Source organism: Podarcis raffonei, chromosome 10 (genome assembly GCF_027172205.1).
Source record: "Podarcis raffonei isolate rPodRaf1 chromosome 10, rPodRaf1.pri, whole genome shotgun sequence".
Taxonomy (NCBI): domain Eukaryota; kingdom Metazoa; phylum Chordata; class Lepidosauria; order Squamata; family Lacertidae; genus Podarcis; species Podarcis raffonei.
Window position 1 is genome coordinate 41,549,288 of NC_070611.1, and position 21,843 is coordinate 41,571,130.

At 42.6% G+C, this 21,843-nt stretch overlaps 1 protein-coding gene across 2 annotated transcripts in view; it reads right to left on the minus strand.

Annotated features, from left to right (window-relative positions):
* Positions 1 to 21,843, minus strand: part of CDK17 (cyclin dependent kinase 17) — a 71,836-nt gene that overhangs the window by 38,465 nt on the left and 11,528 nt on the right. The window contains exons 1-2 of one of the 2 annotated variants that reach the window (XM_053404991.1): positions 7,912 to 7,931; positions 4,078 to 4,226 (exon numbers count right to left, since the gene is read on the minus strand). In XM_053404991.1, coding sequence (XP_053260966.1) covers positions 4,078 to 4,195 — 118 coding nt within the window. In that variant the 5' untranslated portion in view covers positions 4,196 to 4,226; positions 7,912 to 7,931. Of the gene's footprint in view, positions 1 to 4,077; positions 4,227 to 7,911; positions 7,932 to 21,843 lie in introns of those variants that run through there. The other variant, XM_053404990.1, reaches the window with a different exon arrangement.

The following is a 21,843-nucleotide window of genomic DNA, read 5'->3' on the forward strand; positions in this document are numbered from 1 at the left end:
TCACGTACTTATGCACAGCGCAGACACTGGAGCAGTTCTGCTTGCCTAGCTATATTTTCAGAAGCTGTAACGCACAGGGAATCAAAAGTTAACACCGTTACTTCGTGTTGTCTCTTCTACATAACAGCCCTGTAAGACAGGGTGAACACCTACGCTCAACCACTTCCAGACCGTAGTGAAAAGCTTCCGACGGCTAGATGGACGCTAACAGGGGTTTTTATAAAAAGGAACATCCTGTTGCTCGACCACAATCCATTTGTGCTCATTAAATAATCATGTTCATGGTTTCCCTTTGCTTCTCTGAAGCAAAGCTGAGTGGCTCATTCAGTAGAATTTTGTCTCTCTCGAGACAGATGCCAACACCAGAGCACAAGACTCTTAATTGCAGGATTGTGGGTTCGTGCCCCACGTTGGGCAAAAGATTCCTGCACTGCACACTAAAAGATCAATTTCTTACAAGTGCGCAATGAGCATTTTGTAGCTCTTGTAACAGTGCCAGTTTTGCAGACTAAATAGGCATATATGGGCTAAGGCAATCCCACAAGCATACTGGTATATATTTAACTCCCTTGTTGATATTTGGTGAGCTGCTTCTTATGATGAAATCATTTTACTGCTTTCCCACAGATCCCACAAAAGCATCTCTAGATTATTAAGATTTACATATTCTGGAACCTAGCCATCAAGGGAATGGTCATAAGCTTTATTTCTGTGTGTCAAGAGCCTTTCCTTTGCAACTGTTCACCACAGCAGGATATTCTGGTCCTCTAAACGAGGGTGATGTCTACCCACATTTTGCATCTGTTCAGAAAACAGCTAGGATACTCTAAGAGAAATCAATTCAAGATGACTTGCAGGAGCCTTAAATTAAACAGTGGCAGATCTCAGAAGGGGAAATGGACAGGTATTAACACAGCTCTAAGTTTCTTTGTAGATGATGGAAACAGTATAAACAATGACTTCCAGAAAAACAGAAGTGCACTCTCTAAATACAGAACGAAGCAGTTGCTTAGGAACAGAATCAGGAAGCATTTCATATAGCAAGATGCTTGGCAGCCAAGGGACAAAGAAACTCTCTGGTGAAATGTTTAACTGTAGTCATATGGATTTATATCTAGCTGTGTACAATATGCGTGTTGGACTTTGGATCAACAACAAGCTTTATGTCGCATGCTTTACCATGAAGAAGCCAACAGTGCAAGATCTGTAAGCAAAGGCTTCAAGCCAAATGGAAATAGCAAAACTGGTCCTTACTGGTGCCTTAGCACCAGTGCCCTGGGGAGGTCGCTTTGGTGCTGTTAGCATCGGTTTGACTGCACCCCTAAAATTTATGGAATGTATCCTCCGCTCCCTTCACCAGCTTTTCCCAGATGGTCAGTGCAGCTTGAAGCTTCCAAAATGTGTAAATATAAACAGTATACTTGAAAAAGGCTTAAAAGGCCACATAGTCAATAGGACCGGTGATGTAGAATCTCATTTGCCAGGGTTAAATCTACTCCACTTCCTATCTGACTAAAAAAACAACACCAAGAGTACACTGTCCTTTGCCCCTCTTGTTCATGATTTCCTTGCAGTACTTTGCGATGCTCCTCCCCCTTCCTACACAATCTTCCGCCCCACACATAATGTTCTCTTCCCTTCTGCTACTATTTGTTCCTTCTTCCCACAAAGCTTTGCTTTCTCTATACATACAGTTACTTAAAAATGAGAGTTAGCAGCAGGGTTCTGTTCTTGAAGGCCTGAGGTGGCCGTTCTAGCCATGACTTCATGAATGCCTTTTACACAGCAGCAATAAACATAAGAGTTCACTTTCCTTAGAGGCGGATACACAGCAAGACAAGCACACATGTGGGCCAGGATTTGGCTGCGTAATGGCAAGTTAATATTATTCATTCTGAATTGTTGCAAGAGGAAACACAGCATGTGAGCAAGGAAAGATATTCTGCTCTGAAAACACACACACACACACACACACACACACACACGTATATCAGAATAATACAGTCTGAGAAGTTAAGCCATGCCTTAAGAAACAGTCCTTCGGATAGTGAACTGTATAATTTGACTCATTCTCAGGTCTGAAGAAGGCACGCCCACCTTTATGCAACTTCTCCTTTTTCATATAATGCATCACAAATAGCTTTCCCACATGCATAGGAACTGTGACCACTACTCAAATAAATAATTTGCATGAAATTAAGGGAACCATAAACACTGCTGAAGTTTTGTTGACATTATTTGCTGCAGCTTCTACTCCTATAGAGGTAAACTATTTATTATACAGTGGTACCTTGGGTTACAAACACCTCGGGTTGCAAACACTTCGGGTTACAAACTCCACTAACCTGGAACTAGTACCTCGGGTTACAAACTTTGCCCCAGGATGAGAACGGAAATCGTGCGCCAGTGGCGTGGCGGCAGCAGGAGGCCCCATTAGCGAAAGCGCACCTTCGGTTAAGAACGGATCTCCGGAACGAATTAAGTTCATCACCCAAGATACCACTGTACTGAACAATAGCAGAAGAGGCTCTAACAAACCTTTAGCTGAATAGTAGCTGTTCTCTTATTTGCAAATAAATTCCTGTATCCAAATCTAGAGGAGGGAAAGCGCTATGCAGAATTTTGAATGGTCACAGAATAGGGTTTCAGCACCTCCTCCCCATGAGTAACTAAAGCAAGATAATTACAGTGGTACCTCTAGTTACAAACTTAATTCGTTCTGGAGGTCCATTCTTAACCTGAGGTACCACTTATGGAGCTTCCCACTGCCACCGCCGTGCAATTTCTGTTCTCATCCTGAGATAAAGTTCTTAACCCGAGTTACTACTTCCAGGTTAGCAGAGTCTCTAACCCAAAGTGTTTGTAACCCGAGGTATTTGTAACCCGAGGTACCACTGTATATATTGCTCAATCTATTAGATTATCTTCATCATTGCTTCTTCTAAGCTATTGATCAACAGTTACTTGCCAGGATCCCAGGCAGATGTCACTCCAAGCCAGTTAACCAGTTGCACAAAGAATGGGATCTGGGACCTTGTTCATGCAAAGCACCACTGAGAAACAGTCTTCTGCCATATTATGCAATTTGAAGAAATATAAATCTGTTAAGGAAACATGTATGGATTCCAGGTGTGTGTGTGTGTGTGTGTGTGTGTGTGTGTGTGTGAAGAATTTGGATTACCTTGGCACAGAAATTTGAAATACTGAAATCTTCCTAGCAGTAAGACACTAGAATCCCTTCCGATATTGTTGGACTACCAATTCCTGCTGCCCCAATTCACATGATCATCAATGAGATGTTGTGCAACCAATCTCATCTGTTATACTGCAAAACACCACTACTGGACAAGCCATGCACACTGTTCAGTGCTTTTCAGAAGCCATGAGTTTGGGAACTCAGCTTATGCTTTCTAAACAACGCATCAGCTGATATTTTACACAGCTGCAAAAATAAATAAATTGAAAGCAATGTTATAAACACAATACTGAATACCATAATTTACAAGGCAGTAAATTGGAACAGTACAGAAGTGGCAATTCTGCCAGTTACGTATGAAATGATACCACATTTTTGCAGCTTAATATGTTAATGATACAAGGCTAGACACAAAGGCATTTTTGAAGCATTCCCATCAAATCTGTAGTAACTCGAGCTTAACATATATTACAGTGGACGCTTGGGATGTGAACATGATCCATGTGGGATGCACGTTCGCAACCCGCAGCGGCACGACTGCACACACGCAGGTTGCAATTTGGTGCTTCTGCGCATGCACAAAGCGAGATTTAGCACTTCTGTGCATGCGCGACCCTCCAATCCCGGAAGTAACCCATTCCGGTACTTCCGGGTTTTGGTGGGTCCATAACCCGAAAAAACGCAACCTGAAGCATCTGTAACCTAAGGTATGACTGTACTTGCAATTACTTCCCAAAAGTAAAGATACACACTTGTTATTCTAAACTAAAATGTTAAAACTAATTTAAATTCATCACTCTTGCTGCAAGTAACTTTTATCATTAAAAGAATACCATTTTCATAAATACTTGATAAAATTTAAGCAAAGCGGTTATTTTTACCGTTATCTTTACTGCTGTTTTCTTCAATGGTCATTTGTTCGGCCAGTTCAGAAAGTGACTCATCAATCGTCTGGCTCCCACGCAACGTTAGGGAAAGTCTCCTCTTGAACTTTTTCATTCTATCTGTAATAAGTCTGGCTCACGGAAGCCTATTAAAATAAGAAAGTTGTTATTTTAAACACTTGTTTCAACCATAAGAAAAATGTGTTTAGTGCTGATTGCTTATACAGTATCAATCTTTTACAAACTTAAAGACTGACAAATCTTTAGAAAATGGTAGTTCCACAACTGTGTTGTTACCAACTAGAATATTCTTCATCTATGTGTTCCTTCTGTCCAACTTCATATGTAGATGGTGTAATTTTAAAAAGGTACACCTTATGGATTATGATGAAATTTAAGGGAGGTCTAACCAATAGAAGCACTTCCTGGGGTATTTGACTGCTGGAATTTAGAAGCTGGGTTTGGAGGAGAGTTTGTATACACAATTCTGTTGGGACTAGATTAATTGCAAATGAATTAAAGTTCCTTCACATTAGAAGGAACCTTAAGTGGTGAACTTTCAGCTCTCCAAATGTTGTTGAACTACAATTCCCATCATCCCTGACCACTGACCATGCTTGCAATGGATGATGGGAACTGTAGTTCAGCAAGATCTGGAGAGACAAAGGTTCACCGCTGCTGTATTAGATAAACTTCATGCAACAGCCTTCTGCAGCAAAACCAGAATACATCTTTCACAATTTTCCAGTGAGATCCCTCTCCTACACAAGCAGGCTGGGTGGAAGATCAAAAACGCAACGAGGGCAGTCCTTGATGGATGTGGTCAGAACAGATTTCCACAAATGTGCTTTCCGGGTCACTACAAACCAGACCAAATTATTTCCTGGTGACAGTCTTCCCAACCCCAACAAAACACAAGAAGCTCCCCCACTCCCAAGCTATACCATGCTCTCATTCTTTGCTTAGTTGAAGGGACAGACTCTGACCCACTCCTTTCCTGTAGCATATACAGTGGTACCTCGGGTTAAGTACTTAATTCGTTCCGGAGGTCCGTTCTTAACCTGAAACTGTTCTTAACCTGAAGCACCACTTTAGCTAATGGGGCCTCCTGCTGCTGCCGTGCCACCGGAGGACTATTTCTGTTCTCAATATAAAGTAGTAAAACAGGAAGATTTTTCTGTTTGGTTAATGTTCTTGTGCTTAAGATGAGCCATCAATTATGGAAAATCTTTGGGACTAAAGTACAATGACGTGGAAACATCTTCCACATCAGAACCAACGGAATGTATGACTTATTCCTTACTTCCTATCAATGCGCAGGGAAGCATTCTAAAACAAAGGGTAAAATAAGTCCAGAGGGATGTTCTGTGTGAGTCTCATAGTGTTGGCGAATAGACTTCAGAAAAGTAACTGATTCATGTGTTGTGGACAGTTTAAGTATTTTAAGGATTAGTTTATGAATCCTGCCATCCTCAGACCCAAGTGTTGCATTAGAGGAGAGGAATGGTTGCTACTCCCTTCTGTTAGCTTCCCATGTTGCTGCAGTAACATTTGAAACCCAGCGATGAAATGAGAATGCAAGACATATTTACTTTCCATACCTGGCACTTTCAACCAAGGGGGAAACCTATTCTATTTTTGAGTTGCAATTGTTTTTGATGTACAGAACATGGGCTGAGTACATATAGCGTTTAGTCCAAAGGACCCATAATGTTTAGGCAGATATAATCACATACAAATTATACTCCTTTCTGCAGAAGTCTGAATGGCAATATAAAAAGACTACTACAGGCAACCCCCTCCCTGCCCCCCCCAAAAACACACTGCTAATCTGGCAAAGATACATTTGTTCCACTGGTATGCCAACACAAACTAAAAGAATTAGAATTTGGCAAGAGAAATATACTGCTTAAGAATAGCTTTGAATCCATTCTGGGCTCCTTTGGGAGGAAGGGTGTGGATATAAATTTAATAAATAAACAAATGCAGCTCAGAACTGAACTAATGCAGCATTTAACATCTGAGTTTTTTCAGGCATATGCTGCTGAAGACTGGAAATTTAAGCAAAAAAAATATCAAAAATCAAATGTAATATCCATGAACCATCCCCTGCCAGTAACCTGAAAATGAATGCCCTTCATTATATTAAGACATTGATAGATGTATTTGCTTTCTAGTGGAAACTAATTCCATTTCTAGGCACAATACAATAGTAAATGGTACTGTCGCTGGGTAAAGTGTAAGGTTCACTGCCAAAAACCAAACACAAAACCCAACATAAAAGGTTGTGTGCAATGTAGCGACAAGCTGAAGTCAGACAGAGGTATACTTGTTCCACTGGTGAAATGTTCTGCAGCAGCTAAATTCTGTGCACAAAAAGAGAGAGAAAAGCATAAGCTGGCTGTTGCTGACTTTGTGCAACAGCTTGCAGAATCTGTTGGAAAACCAGTTCCTGCTAGCACAACTGCTGTATTCCTTTGTTGTGCAACTTTAAAACTCACAATGAACACTGGATATAACACACTAAATTCCACACTCTAATCTGACTTTGATAGTCTGCTTTTCTGTCTGATTGCATGCTACCATTGCTTCAACCTCATGTGGCAATGATTATTAAGCTATCCTCACAATGTAGATGCTCCTCTCTCCCACAATGACTTGGCCAACTTCTAGCTCCAGAAGCTGGAAGACAGCAAAAGAAAGCTCATATGAAGATACTGCAGTGTTTTTGCACATCCCAACCTGAGCCACTTTCAATAGTCAGCCTTGGAGTCAACAGGCAGCAAAGGATGGGGTCATGCAACTCAGTGCACTTTTACATGGAAGTGTTTGCCTTCTTCTGCAGGGCTTTCATTCTCCCTACTTACAAAGCTGTCGAAAATTAACAAAGCAAGTCATTCTTAGCACAAATAGTTATGGTATCAAATACGAAGAGAGGCAGCTGTAATTTCAGACAAAGCTTCATTTACACGGCATCCACAGCATGTGATAACTGTACTCAATTTTTTAGGGCCTTCAGTGATACAATTATGATGTTAGCTGATGGGCAATTATGCTGTCTGCTTTACAGTGGTACCTTGTGTTACGTACTTAATCTGTTCCAGAGGTCCGTTCATAATAGGAAACCGTTTGTAACATGAGGCGCCCTTTCGCTGATGGTGCCTCCCGCTGCTGCCGCGCCGCCAGAGCGCGACTTCCGCTCGCATCCCGGGGCAAAGGTCGCAACAAGGGGCATCTACTTCCAGGTTAGTGGAGCGCATAACCTGCAGCATTCGTAAGGGGGACGGTACGTAACACAAGATACCACTGTATTTGTACTACCACTGTATCTGTACTGTATTTGTACCTCTCTTTAGTGGACAGTTTTACAATAATCATCTCTTCCCCCCATATTCAGAGCAGTGCATAGCTGCCTCTGAACAGAAAAAAGACAGCAGGGTAAACTAAAGAGTGATACAAAGTTCAGCTCCATGGGCGTAGCCAGGCCTTTTGTTAGGGGGGCAGAACCTCAGTTTACTATGTGTTTTTATTAATTTTTATTGATTTGGGGGTGGGAAACTGCCCATCCCTGCCTCCCCTGGCTATGTCCATGTTCACCTCTGCTGTCTTTCATTACAGGAGTGATCACACTTTTTGCGGGGAGGGGTAGCACATCTTGCTGGCATAGTGTTCAGCTTTCAAATTTAAAAAAGGAAGAGCCTTAGACAAAAAACAAAAAACAAAACTGGTAATAATCAGGATGGTCCCTGCTGCCAGACACAGTTCTGTCTGGCGCAAAGCCTTTATATTTCTATGCCAAAATAAGCCTGCTTCCACCTGCTTCTCACTCACCCGGCTGATCTCTGACTCTCTGAAGTAACATGGGCGCAACAATTTACACCAATCTAAAAATCAACAAGGATAAATGGGCAGTCCAATACATTTCTGGAGGCATGGATGATACGAAGATTTCTGATACATGTGACAAATCAGACCCCCTAACACAGGAGTCCTAGGAAGAACAACAAAATTATGGGTATTAATGTCTGTCTGTGACAATAAACAGGAGAAGAAGAACTTGTAATTAGTAAATGAAAGCCATGCCATCTGTATAAAGCAACAGAAATGACCAGAGGCAGCAACAGAACACATGAAAACACATGACCAGTAAAAGCAGACACACACCTCTAATGATGTCACAGTTCCAAGAGAGTGTGGAAGTTCTTTCCAGGCAACAGATGCCTTTTAGCAGATGACTAATGTGCTGCCGAGTGGGATGCGGGTGGCACTGTGGGTTAAACCACAGAGCCTAGGGCTTGCCAGTCAGAAGGTCGGCGTTTTGAGTCCCCACGACGGGGTGAGCTTCCGTGGCTCAGTCCCAGCTCCTGCCAACCTAGCAGTTCGAAAGCTCGTCAAAGTGCAAATAGATAAATAGGTACCACTCTGGCGGGAAGGTAAACAGCGTTTCCGTGCACTGCTCTGGTTCGCCAGAAGTGGCTTAGTCATGCTGGCCACATGACCCGGAAGCTGTACACCGGCTCCCTCGGCCAGTAAAGCGAGATCAGCGCCGCAACCCCAGAGTCGGTCACGACTGGACCTAATGGTCAGGGATCCCTTTACCTTTTAGCCTTCTAGACAGAGCCCACCTGCATGTTTTTGTATATAAGCCCTAGTACTTGAAGAGATGGGATGCGGGTGGCGCTGTGGGTAAAACCTCAGCGCCTAGGGCTTGCCGATCGCATGGTTGGCGGTTCGAATCCCCGCAGCGGGGTGAGCTCCCATCTTTCGGTCCCAGCTCCTGCCCACCTAGCAGTTCAAAAGCACCCCTAAGTGCAAGTAGATAAATAGGTACCGCTTTATAGCGGGAAGGTAAACGGCGTTTCCGTGTGCTGCGCTGGTGCTGGATCGCCAGAGCAGCTTCGTCACGCTGGCCACGTGACCCGGAAGTGTCTCCGGACGGCGCTGGCCCCCGGCCTCTTAAGTGAGATGGGCGCAGAACCCTAGAGTCGGACACGACTGGCCCATATGGGCAGGGGTACCTTTACCTTTACCTTTTTACTTGAAGAGATGTGCACATTCCCAATATAAAGAGGTGGAGAGAGACAATGTACAAAACGTGAGCTTGATCATCGTTTCACTTCTGCTAATATCAAACTTGATAGTCCAGTGAAACATGCTTATTGCCCTCCAAGAGGAAGAGGAAGTGGAGAGTGTATGTCCAGAGAGTATATGGGGAGGTAAACAGATTTGGGAAACATCTGACCTGACAGGACCTCCAACAATTTAAATGCATTCCAAGACTATAATTCTCCCCCCACCCCAACACCAGGATGCTATAAACTTCCAAGGACTTTGAGCTCTTTGAAGTTAAATGAATTCTGGGTGGGGGTTCTGGAATTAATTAGAAAAGTAATTATGCAATCCTAATTAATCATATTTCCAGGGACTCTTTAAGCTTCTATAAAGGCGAAAAAGTTTCTAAGAGTAAGTAGTACTGCTTAAAAATATTATAGAAGGAGTTGAATTGATTCCAGGCTGTGCAACATGACGCACAGGCTCCTTGAATCCAACTTCCCACTCAAAATCTCCTGTACACTGCTGAAAGGTAAAGGTAAATAAAACCCTTGACTTCACAGCTTGAGTTCAAAGCTACTGAATCCTACTTACCTAGCAGCTCTAAACCCCAACAGTCAAACCCATAGTGCAATGGCACCGTAGCACTGCTGAGGTTCAGGCTTAGCTGAGAACTGTTGTTTGAGCTCATTGCTGCAACTGCTGAGCTCTGTCAACTCACTAGCTTTGGCTGAAAGGTGGCCTTGGTGGCAGGGGAGGGAGGGAGGGAAGTGAAGAGAACAATGGCACTTCCAGCCTCCCAGCAGAGTAGACTCCCTCCCCTCTCCTCTGTTGCTGGGTGATGCAGAATCTGAGAGAGGTCTAGAGTCACTTCCTCTCCCAGTCAATCTCAAATGGTGACTGTTCTTTGAGGGGGAGGCAGGCTTGCGTCCCCAGTGGGGCCAGTTTCGCCAATCCCTACGTATACCACAGCCAGAAGCTGTGAGATCAGACACCAAGTGCCCTTAATTGCTCCATACTTTGGTTAAATTCGGTATTTGGCCTGCACAAAGGGCAGAACAAAGTGTGACAGATCTAATCAGCAAATCTGTTTGATCATCCCTTCTCCCTATGAGACAAATTCTGTCTCTTAAAGGCAGATCCAGAAAATTCAAAGATAAGTTCTCCCTCAATATTCATGGGGAGTCCAAAACTTCTAGTAGCACATATATGCATAAAGGGGTTTAGCTGCTGTTAAGAGTTACCACCAATTCCCTTTTAAACGAAAAGACTGAACTAACTTCAGGAAAAAACAGAAACCAGAGAATACATGCTAAAATCTATTGAGAATGGGACTCGTTCATCTAGTTGTCCAACTATCACTACCGCTTTACAGCTAGCAGAAGTCTTGTATGCAACTTGATTTCTGTTTATTAATAATAGGAAATTGGTCACTTTCAAACTATTTAAGACAGGCAAGTTTAATAAATAAGGTCCTTGCTTACTTTACAACAGTTCCCCACTGCACACCTTCCATTAAACCTATGAAAATCCTGTGAAAGATTTGATTATTAACTTGTTTTGCATTAGGTTGGGATCTTAAGACCTGCCACTATTGGAGGCAGCATATTTACTCATTGGTCTGAGTATTTCATGCCTACTCTGCAAACTTTACATTGGCTAGTCACCAAAGGCAGATTGAGTTTTAGGACAGCATAAGGGCTCGTTTAAAGCTCTGGCTCCAAGACTTCACAGCTTGGTAAAAAGCTGCAATTTGAAATCTACTTGTATTCACGATAACTTAAATGTAAAGGCAATTAGTTGCAAAACTGATTTGCTGAAAGAGAACCTACACATTATGGTACATTTTCCTCTGGTATCTACTTACTGCTTCCCAGATTCAATGCAAATCTGAAACAAATCCAACAGAGGCATTTCTTTAAAGATCCATAGAAGTGCTTATTATTCTTTACCACTCAGTTTTCTATTAACTTGTTCTGCAGGAGAACCATTTTATCTTGTTTTGCGTTGGTTTACTCTTGCGTACAAATACTACATCACAGTGAACATTGACTTCCACATGTGAATTCTGACAATCCCAACTGGTTTGTGTGAATGTCCAAGTGAATCTATGAAATACTGACAGCGCCCCAACTGCTGTTTTGGATATACACAAGTTGGCAAATTAAATTTAGATCACTGTCAACATTAGCCATCTGGAATTGTCAGGACTCATACTTGAAAACATCACAGTTCACCATATTTTGGACATTCACAGCAATGTACACACATATTACAGATTTCTAATGAATAAAAGATGCATAGTGCTGCTGTTTCTTTTTAGCTACAGTACTTTGGGTTATATGACTATCAATAAAGTCTAACCCCGCAAAAATACATGTCCTTTGAACACGAACGTGGCAATCATTTCTGGCTTACAAATACTGGACTTTCCAAATGCAGAAATACCAGTACCTTTAAAACTATAGCATTCATATACACAGATCTGAAAAGCAATCCTAACAGCAAGATTCAGATACAGTATATCTGCTGCAGCAAAAGCTGCTTATCTGCTCAGCTCATTCCTACCACACTGACTATAATCATTTCTAAACTTTCCAGCAGCTACACTGTAGATAAATGTTTTCATTCATATGCAGGTGGCTAACATGAGACAAATTCAGTGAACTTGAACAGAATGAGGGCTTTCTATAGTTGTTAGTCACTGATGTAATCTGACTGTACCATTTACAGAATGTCTTCACTTACCACTTACATCATTCTGCTCAGTGTAAGGCTTAAAAAAATTCATTATGGATATTACAAAGTAAAATAAATATAGATGCATTATTCAAAGCAGCTCCCTTTTTAAAAGGCAGCTCTTTTTTGAACTCTGTTAAAAATATAAGGCCTCTCAATAACAGATTCTGATTCTCAAACCTTTCTTAGCATATGTACAAGATTCCAGTAGGGTTCAATAAAAAACAAAAACCACTCCAAACCTGGCTCTAACACTTATCCATCCTGGATAAACATAAAAAGGCTACTTTGCAACATCTCAATAGTATATTTTTAAACAACTGGGTTTTGTCCTATGGGACATGGATATTCTTGCAACTATGAAAAATACGGTAGCTAAACAAATATTCGCTATCAATGTTTACAACAGAGATTGCCAAAGTCACCTAGATTGCAAATTTCAGCTATAAGAAGTAGGTAATGCAAAGGTATTGCCTTGCTACACAAATTGCACAAAATGTGTAGATAATTAGGCTAAAAATGTTGACTGAAACAAGAGGCTTGGATAGACATCTGTAAGAGTAACCTCATAATTCTGTCTAGCAATATACATCATACCAATTTTGTCAATGCTCCCGTTACTAATCAACCCTGTTAGAAAGGGGAGGATTAACAAAATGTAAGCAATATGAAAATCAAGGTGGTCAAATGCTTATCAATCACACTGACGTCCTCTGAAATCACACTTAGAGGGAAAATGTTTGAAGTGTGTTAATCATTTTCAGCTGGATACTATAAGTTTCTCCATTAAAGTAGAAGATGGAAGTCAAAACAGCCCTGTTTATTCAAGTACAGTATCTTCTTAATGCAAAAGGTGTCAAGCTGAATAATACTGTGCACTTTGCCAGCTCAACAATATAAACACCTCAAGATTCAACACAACAAAACAAATTACTGATTGTTCAAATAGAAAACATGATCACCTAGGTTGACATTTGCTGGCACATGTGGAGCCACAGGGAACCCTACAAGAAACAAAGCTATTTGTTTATTTACTCAGGAGGAACCAGCACAAGCAGAAAACAAAAATCCACACATTCAAGTAATCCCAAATAACATGCAAGAGCTTTAAATATTTGTTTATTTTATTCCCTTTGTTCCTACAATGAAACTCATGTTGGTACATAAATAAGAGAAAAAGCATGATGAAGAATGACTCAAGAATGAGTGCGATGTAGTACTCAAAATTATTCTTTCCAATAAAGAATCGTGAAAATGCTTTCCTATCAAAAGAATACGCTATTGTGCTATGTATTCCCATTACAGGTACAGAGTCAAAATTTCTAGTTTTTTTAGATACAAAGGACTTTCACACGCTTATCACAGTATGTGGTATATTTACTACCCTACACAGGCACTTTGCAGTGTAAAATAATATGCAGCCCAGGCAAAGGTTTACATGCGCATCACGAGAAAGTGATATGAAAATTTCAACCATGCTAAAATTATGGCTCACATCTTCCTTCCTCCATCCCCTCTCCAAGTTAGCACCCCTTACCTCAACTTCTCCCCCTAAGATGCACTGTTCCACCCAGGGTTTCTGAAACAGTTTCTACATATGAATTTACTGGCAAAAATTTCCTCATAGTTCTTACAAAGGCTCACCAAGGGTCCAAATCAAGCAGGCCACACGCTGGATTTGATCTTTGGCGCCGGTATAGATGTGATCATGTCTCCTTCGATGAAGGTGCCATGGTCTGATCACTACGCACTGAAAGCCAGGATTGATTTTCCACCCCCACCCTGCTTAGGTGGTGAGCCAATTTGGGCTCGCCCGCAGAGGCTGATGGACCCTGATAGATTCCGTCAGGCCTTGCGGGACCTTGCTCCCCCTGGCGACTCATTGACTGAGCTTGTTGAGGGCTGGAATATCCAGCTCCTAGCAGCCATCGATGAGATCGCACCTAGGCGCCCTCTGCGACCCCGCAGAAACCGGGCTCCCTGGTTTACCGAGGAGCTTCGGAAAATGAAGCAGGACCTCAGACGGCTAGAGCGAGTATGGTGGGGTGCCCGTGACGGAGCCTCAAGAACATCTTATAGGGTTTTTATGAAAACCTACGAGATGGCAGTGAAGGCCGCTAAGAAGTCCTACTTCTCGGCCTCCATTGCCTCCGCTAGCTCTCGCCCGGCGCAATTATTTAGTATAATTAGGTCTTTAACGTCCCTTGAAGGACAGCCAAATTTAAATAACAATTTGACACACAGCTGTGAGGCATTTGCAAGCTTTTTTGCGGAGAAGGTCCTGTTGCTCCGCCATGACCTCCCTGCCAATTTGGATACAATAAAGGAACTGGAGGCCCCTCGACTGTCCTCGGGTCCAGTATTGGACCACTTTGACCGGATATCCCCAGCCGATGTGGACAGACTCCTCCGAGCTGGAAAGCCCACCACCTGTCCTCTTGACCCGTGCCCGTCTTGGCTGATTAGAGCGTGTCCAGACGAGGTGCGGGCCCCCCTGGGTGATATCATCAATTTGTCCCTTGGCACCGGGATATTCCCAGGGGAACTGAAGGAGGCAGTGGCGCGTCCGCTCTTAAAGAAAACATCATTAGATCCCTTAGATCTATCCAATTACCGCCCAGTTTCGAATCTTCCATTCCTGGGTAAGGTGATTGAGAGAGCGGTTGCTGAACAGCTTGGTAGGTTTCTGGATGAAACATCGGCTCTCGATCCATTCCAGTCCGGCTTCCGCGCTGGTCATGGGACCGAGACGGCTCTGGTCGCCCTAACAGATGATCTCCGCAGGCAGCTGGATCGAGGCGGGTCGGGGCTGCTGATTCTTCTAGACCTGTCAGCAGCCTTCGACATGGTCGATCACGAACTCCTAGACCACCGCCTTGCCGACGTGGGGATCCAGGGCACAGTCCTCCAATGGCTGCGCTTGTTTCTCTCTGGTCGGGGACAGAGGGTGGCGCTTGGGGGGGAATTGTCATTGCGCCACTCCTTGGTGTGTGGAGTGCCTCAGGGTGCGATTCTCTCCCCGATGCTTTTTAACATCTTTATGCGCCCCCTCGCCCAGCTTGTCCGGAGTTTTGGGCTGGGTTGCCATCAGTATGCCGATGACACCCAACTCTATCTGTTGATGGATGGCCATCCTGACTCGGCCCCAGACACACTGACCAGATGTCTGGAGGCTGTGGCTGGATGGTTACGTGGGAGCCGGTTGAAGTTAAATCCTTCGAAGACAGAGGTCCTCTGGCTGGGACGGAGCGATATGGGATTGAGGGGGCAACTCCCATCTCTTGCGGGGGTGCAATTAGTGCCAGCATCATCCGTGAAGAGTTTGGGTGTAATCTTCGATACCTCCCTCTCTATGGAGGCGCAGATTACAGCTATAACAAAGGCGGCATTTTTTCATCTCCGCCAAGCTAAGCAGTTGGCTCCTTATCTCTCTCGCCCTGACCTAGCCACTGTGATCCACGCGACGGTCACCTCCAGACTGGATTATTGTAACTCGCTCTACGTGGGGCTGCCCTTGAGACTGACCCAGAAACTCCAGCGGGTGCAGAATGCCGCGGCGAGACTCCTTATGGGGTCTTCGCTGTGAGATCATATTCATCCGGTACTATACCAGCTGCACTGGCTCCCAGTGGAGTACAGGATCAGGTTTAAGGTGCTGGTTTTAACCTTTAAAGCCCTATACGGCCTAGGACCCTCGTACCTACGGGACCGCCTCTCCTGGTATGTCCCACAGAGAAATTTACGGTCTGCAAATAAAAACATCCTGAAGATCCCAGGCCACAGAGAGGTTAGGCTGGCCTCAACTAGAGCCAGGACTTTCTCGGCCGCGGCTCCAATCTGGTGGAACGCTCTGTCACAAGAGACTAGGGCCCTGTGGGACCTGACATCTTTCCTCAGGGCCTGCAAGACAGAGCTGTTCCACCAGGCCTTTGGTCAGGGCGCAGCCTGACCCCCTCCTCTGGCAATCTGCAACAGAATTTTGCTTAATGGTTGCCATCAATTTGATTTTAATTTGATTTTAATTAATTTTATAATGAATGTTTTTAGAATGTTGGATTATTTTGATTGTTGTTAGCCGCCCTGAGCCCAGCTTCGGCTGGGGAGGGCGGGATATAAATAAATTTATTATTATTATTATTATTATTATTATTATTATTATTATTATTATCATTATTATCTTCTTGCATGGCACACATGGATTTGCATAGAAAAGGCTGGCCAACTAAAGTAACTGGCCATGTACAGTTACTTACCTCACTTTCTACTCTATTTCTTGAACTTCAGTTCAAGTTTGTATATTATACAAGTTTCATTGTACTGGAAAACTATACGAAAACAACCCACCCACAAAAATGTAGCTAAAAATCAAAAGGTTGTTCTATTTTTATACTTCCAGCTTCTGACAGACTGGCTTATCTTAAGGTTTCAGTCCACCAAGGACAGAGGAAAATAAAATTTGAACTGTTAGAATGATATCCATCTAAGACATACTCAGAGGAGACTCAACAAAACCAATGGACTAAAGTCTCATTATACATTGAAAAGTTGCAAGCAACATAATCTTCTTCCATGCAGAAGTAATTCTACAAACAGAAATATCTGCAAAATGTGTCACTATTCACCCTACTTATGAGAGCATTTGCGTTATTGTTATTTTTTTTAAAAAAAAGCTAAATAATTATTTGAACAAACCTAATCCAAGTATTGTATGATATTTTTTCAGACAAATGGCTTCCAACACACTACAGGCTATTTAATGCAAGGATCCAGGGGTGAAACAGACACAATAGAGAATACTCTATCCCCCCCCCCATTTACTGACTAACCAGTGTTTCCTTTTTCTAGACGGGGAACACCTAAATATTCTCTGAAGTTTGTTCCCTCCCCAGACCTTTTAATGTTTGCCTTGTTGTACTGATGATTTAAGGACGCGGGTGGTGCTTTGGTCTAAACCACCGAGCTTCTTGGGCTTGCCGATCAGAAGGTTGGCGGTTTGAATCCCTGCAACGGGGTGAGCTCCCGTTGCTCAGTCCCAGCTCCTGCCAACCTTGCAGTTTGAAAGCACATCAAAGTGGAAGTAGATAGATAGGTACCGCTCCAGCAGGAAGGTAAACGGCATTTCCGTGCGCTGGCTGCTCTGGTTCGCCAGAAGCGGCTTAGTCATGCTGGCCACATGACCCGGAAGCTGTACACCGGCTCCCTCGGCCAATAAAGCGAGATGAGCCCCGCAACCCCAGAGTCGTCTGCGACTGGACCTAATGGTCAGGGGTCCCTTTACCTTTACCTTACTGATGATTTAGGGCAACTCAAAACAGTCTGCTATCAACTCCTATGCTTTAAAAGGATGTTTTAACAATGCCAGAGTTTTTAATCCAAAACTTCTATATATGCTCATCTGACTATCCATCAATTTAATATCTGTCAAACTCCTCCAGTTATTTAGCTCAATCACTAGGAATACCCACATATTAGAAACTTGTTGCCTCATGTACTGTCCTGGGCACAGCCAGCCCCAATGAGGACAGGTGGTTGGAAGTGTCCTTCTTTATTGGCAAAACACTTGATGACATCCTAAGGTTCAAGGGATATATACCTCGCGCTTGTTGATTGCCTAGCTAGGCATCTGCTTCTTCAGACTTGTGCTCCAACCAGGACAGTTGGAGCAACAGAGCGACCGCTCTCCTTCCAGTTCACTTAAATGCCTTGTCTGAGACACAAGCAATCGGCGACTTCTATGCGGCGGCTGTAGCTGCTCCTGTCACTTTAAGCCCTTCCTTGTTCTTGGAGAGGATGGAGGAGTTTCTAATGGCCCAACTCTCTCTGATACTATTTCTTTCCCCTCTGAGTCTTCCTGCAACTCTTTGCCCCCACTCCTTTCCTCCCAGCTCTGACTGCCCAGACTCTTCCTCTTCCTCCACCCTGGTTCCTGCCTCACAGGTGGCGCAGAACCCCACAAGTCACTGGCCCCGTCCCCTGGATCATTCTCCTGTCCCCCTGCCTCTTCTGCTCACCCCTTGGACTCCTGCCTGCCCTGACATGTACATGGTACTTGATCTTGACAAAAGAGATCATTTATTACAGATAACAAGGTGTATTATTCAGAAGCTCTAGCAGCTGACTAATAAAAACCAGAGGGAGTACATGTGCTCTTCTCTGAATACTGCTGTTCTTCCTCACACTAGATTAGACTAAACACAAGATGGCACACTGGTAGAAATATGGTGGTCTTTGGCTAGACTTTGTAAGCACTGTCACCGTAAGCTAGGTATCAATCTGTATGTTTGCAGGGCCTGAGATAAAATTTTCTACCCTGTGAAGGAAGTTTCCCTAAAGGACATTTAGGGATTAAGCAAATTGCAGAAAAGACAGAAACTGGGTCATATTTGGAAAGAAGTGGTAGCCGGGGGTGGGGGGGGGAGGACTGTATAAACAGGGTGGAAGAGACTAAAAGTCAATGAATCTCAGCTAAAAGAATGCTCCAGTACATTGGAAAGAGAAATCTTAATGTAAATCAGCCTTTGCCAACCTGGTGGTGCACAATCATGATAGAAATTGAAGTCCAAAACACTTTGAGGACATCAGGTTGGCAACAGCTGATGTAAATGAAAATGCTTTTCCCTAGAAATACTAATGATTTTATATCATTAGTCCCTAACACTTGAAAACTATAGAGAATGAAAAGAACTCTTAACCATTAAAATATGTAATTCTGACAAGCTATTAAAAACATGTTGTTGTTGTTGTTGTTGTTGTTGTTGTTGTTGTTGTTGTTGTTGTATTCTGAACAATCAGCATGATAATTTTGCCAGCCCAGTCATATGGCGTGATGAAAATAAATAAACCAAGACACTTCAGAAACTGATTGGGCACCCAAGTAGCACATGAAATAAACAGCTAATAGAACGCAATCTCTTTCCTTTTACTGCCAAAAGCTGAAGCACAGAATTAAGGTTACCCTAGTTTCTACAGAAGACTAGAATTGTTCAGATTTTCATTCCTTGTCTTAAAATCATCCTAACCTTACGCCATTGCTTTTAACTGAGGGTTATTATTTTTTCTTGTAAATGAATAGTATTAAAGTTCATGCATGCATATTAAGCTCAAGACACACCATATCCCCTATTTGCAAGCATTCAAGTTTATAACAACACTGTTTTGAAACAGAAAAATAGCTTTGCTAAATAGTTCACAAATGTTATAGTAGCCTAATCGTATTTACATGCCACCCTTGTTCACTTTCTCACAAAAGCCTGATACTTGGAAACAACATAAACAGAGGCTTCTTTATTCATCATGTAAAACATTATTTCAAAAGCAAGCAGACAAAGTGCAGCCCTGACTGCAGACGGCATTAATGAGGAGATACTGCTGACGATAGCAGCAAGTTCTTCAGGGGATTGGTTTCCCTCTCAAGTACTGCCAGAAGATTCTGTTAAATGAGCAGTGAAAATACTGAATAAAGTATTTATGATTTACACAACATAAATCATATGCTGATACTCCTGACATGAATTTGTAACAAGCCCAGTGTGCATTAAGTGAGCATGGGAAGCGTGCCATGGAAATCGTTTTACTTCTTGCATGTGCTGCAGCATATGTGAAGGAAAAGTTACACTTCTTTGTGATGCACTATTTTCAGTCAGTCATATAATCCAAACTGTAATTGTCTTCTACTGTAATTCTACCAAAATAAGCTTCTTCTGATTTCCACAAGACATCTTTTGGGTGAAGCTGTTTAATCTTTTCATTCTTTGCAACTGGTTAGAGATTCCAAAAAGCTTAGTAAAATTTGTATAGTGTTTTCTGCCTCCCCTCCCCAAATAAAACAAACAAAAACAAACAGATCTTCAAGACAACTGTCAGAACTATGTGCTTAGCAAAGGAAGTCAATGCACCAATTAACTAGTTAACTCATATTACAGCCATACGAGAAATATGAAAAATAACTAAGCAAGTATTAGAAATCATCCCAGAATTGGCTCTACTAAACATCTTCCAAGACAACAATGCCCATTTACACCACAAAGAACTCATAACCCACCTACTTTCAGCAGCCAGAAACACCATAACCAGACACTGGAGAGACCTGTCAGGAGTAAGCATGGACCAATGGTACCAAATAGTATGGGAAACAGCCTTACTAGAAAAATTAACCAATAAACTGAAACTGGCACGGGGACAAACAGAAGAAGACGCCTTTCCCGGTATAGCTCCCCTTTATCACATACACAGCCCAACAAGACAATGACAAAAATCCACCAACAGCATACAAATCAATATGGCTAACCTGATCCAAAACACACACCCCCCACTCACACATGAAAACAAAGATCACCACAGCCAATCACAAACAAACAACCACACCCTAGGCCAACCCCAATCTCTCTCACCACCAAAGGAACACAAGTGAACAGCAGAGAACCTGCACGAGCAATGCTGACACCAAACCCTACATACATTAAGCAAAATAGAAACATCGCCACCCACCTCCACCTTTTCTTCCTAATGTCTCAACAAATGAAACTGATTTGTAAAAATGTTGCATGGAAAAAATACAAGAGAGAGACATTACACATACTTCTGTAAATCAAGAAAATCTTCAGTAGAAATAAAAAAAAACCCTAGTTAACTCATATTGAAGGCCCTACATTTATGCAACTTAATAATGACTGTTACCTTCCAAAAATCTAGCGGAAGTAAATGACACCTACACTAAACAAACAAGAAATTTAACCCACTCCATCCAGTTCTTTGCCCCCCCCCCCCGCTTGTCTTTGCTAGCAACAGTAATACCATTAATGAGGGGTGATAGTCAATCACGGCAATTTGCTCAATAATGTTACAGCCTGCTTCATTAAATGTTTCATAATGTGGACTTTGAAATTTTAAATCCAACAATCTTAACTACATTCTTAAACACCTAATCAGTTCTACAAAGAACAAAGCTCCTAAGAAACTTATGACCCTGGTCTTGCTTCTGAGGACATGAAGTGCACAAATGCTCTCATGCCACTGAAGGGCTTGGATTCAAACGACAGGAGCCCTTTCTTTAAAAATATAGGGAAAAAATATAAAAATAAAATAAAGAATAACTGGGGGGGGGGGGGACGGACAGACCAGCAATCAGCTTCCTTCAGGTTCTTCAGAGATTCTCTGAGGAAAAGAGATTCTTCGTTGGGTGAACCGCCTTGCTTATTTTGGTTTCTGTATCCCCTTTCCCCAAAGTTGCCTGCTGAAAGAATGGCTTATGCCTGCAGTCAAGCGTAGGGCAAGAACTTCAGGCTTAATTAGCCTTTGGCTTATTAAACAATCTATGACCTTTTAAACTTTGAACGGTTTTGATTTTGCTAGTTACCATGTTATGTATTTTTGTGTTTTTATTTTGTAAACTGCCCTGTGATCCTCAAATGAAGAGCAGTATAGATTTTAATAAACAAACAAACTACTGTATAGAGGCATTGTGCCACATATTTCCAAAGGAACTTAACAGGGTTATTATAACAGGGTAATTGATCAAAATTCTCTATAAAATGTCCATTCACTGGTGACAAGTGAATAGAGGTCTTGGTAGTTACCAGGGGTGGGGAACCTGTAGCCCCCAAATTTTGTTGGACCAAAACTCCCATCAGCCCAACCCAGCATGGCCAATGGTCAAGAACAATGGGAATTGCAATGCATACACAGGTTTCCCACCTCTGCTCGACACCAGCTCTGCTACAAGAATGATCACACTTATCCCTACTGTGAAAACACTATGGTTAGGCTGCAGTACTGCACTCCTTGTAGGATTGCCCTTGAAACAACAACTGGTCCAAAATACAGTGCCCAAACTTCCAAAAGGAATTTACTGCACAGAGCATGTAACTTCTATATTATATCAACTCCACTGGCGACCAACCAAAGACCTAAATGGGTTTGGGTAAAAAATATCTGAAGCACCAGTTGATCTCATGTTTGCCTCTACCTGCAGTC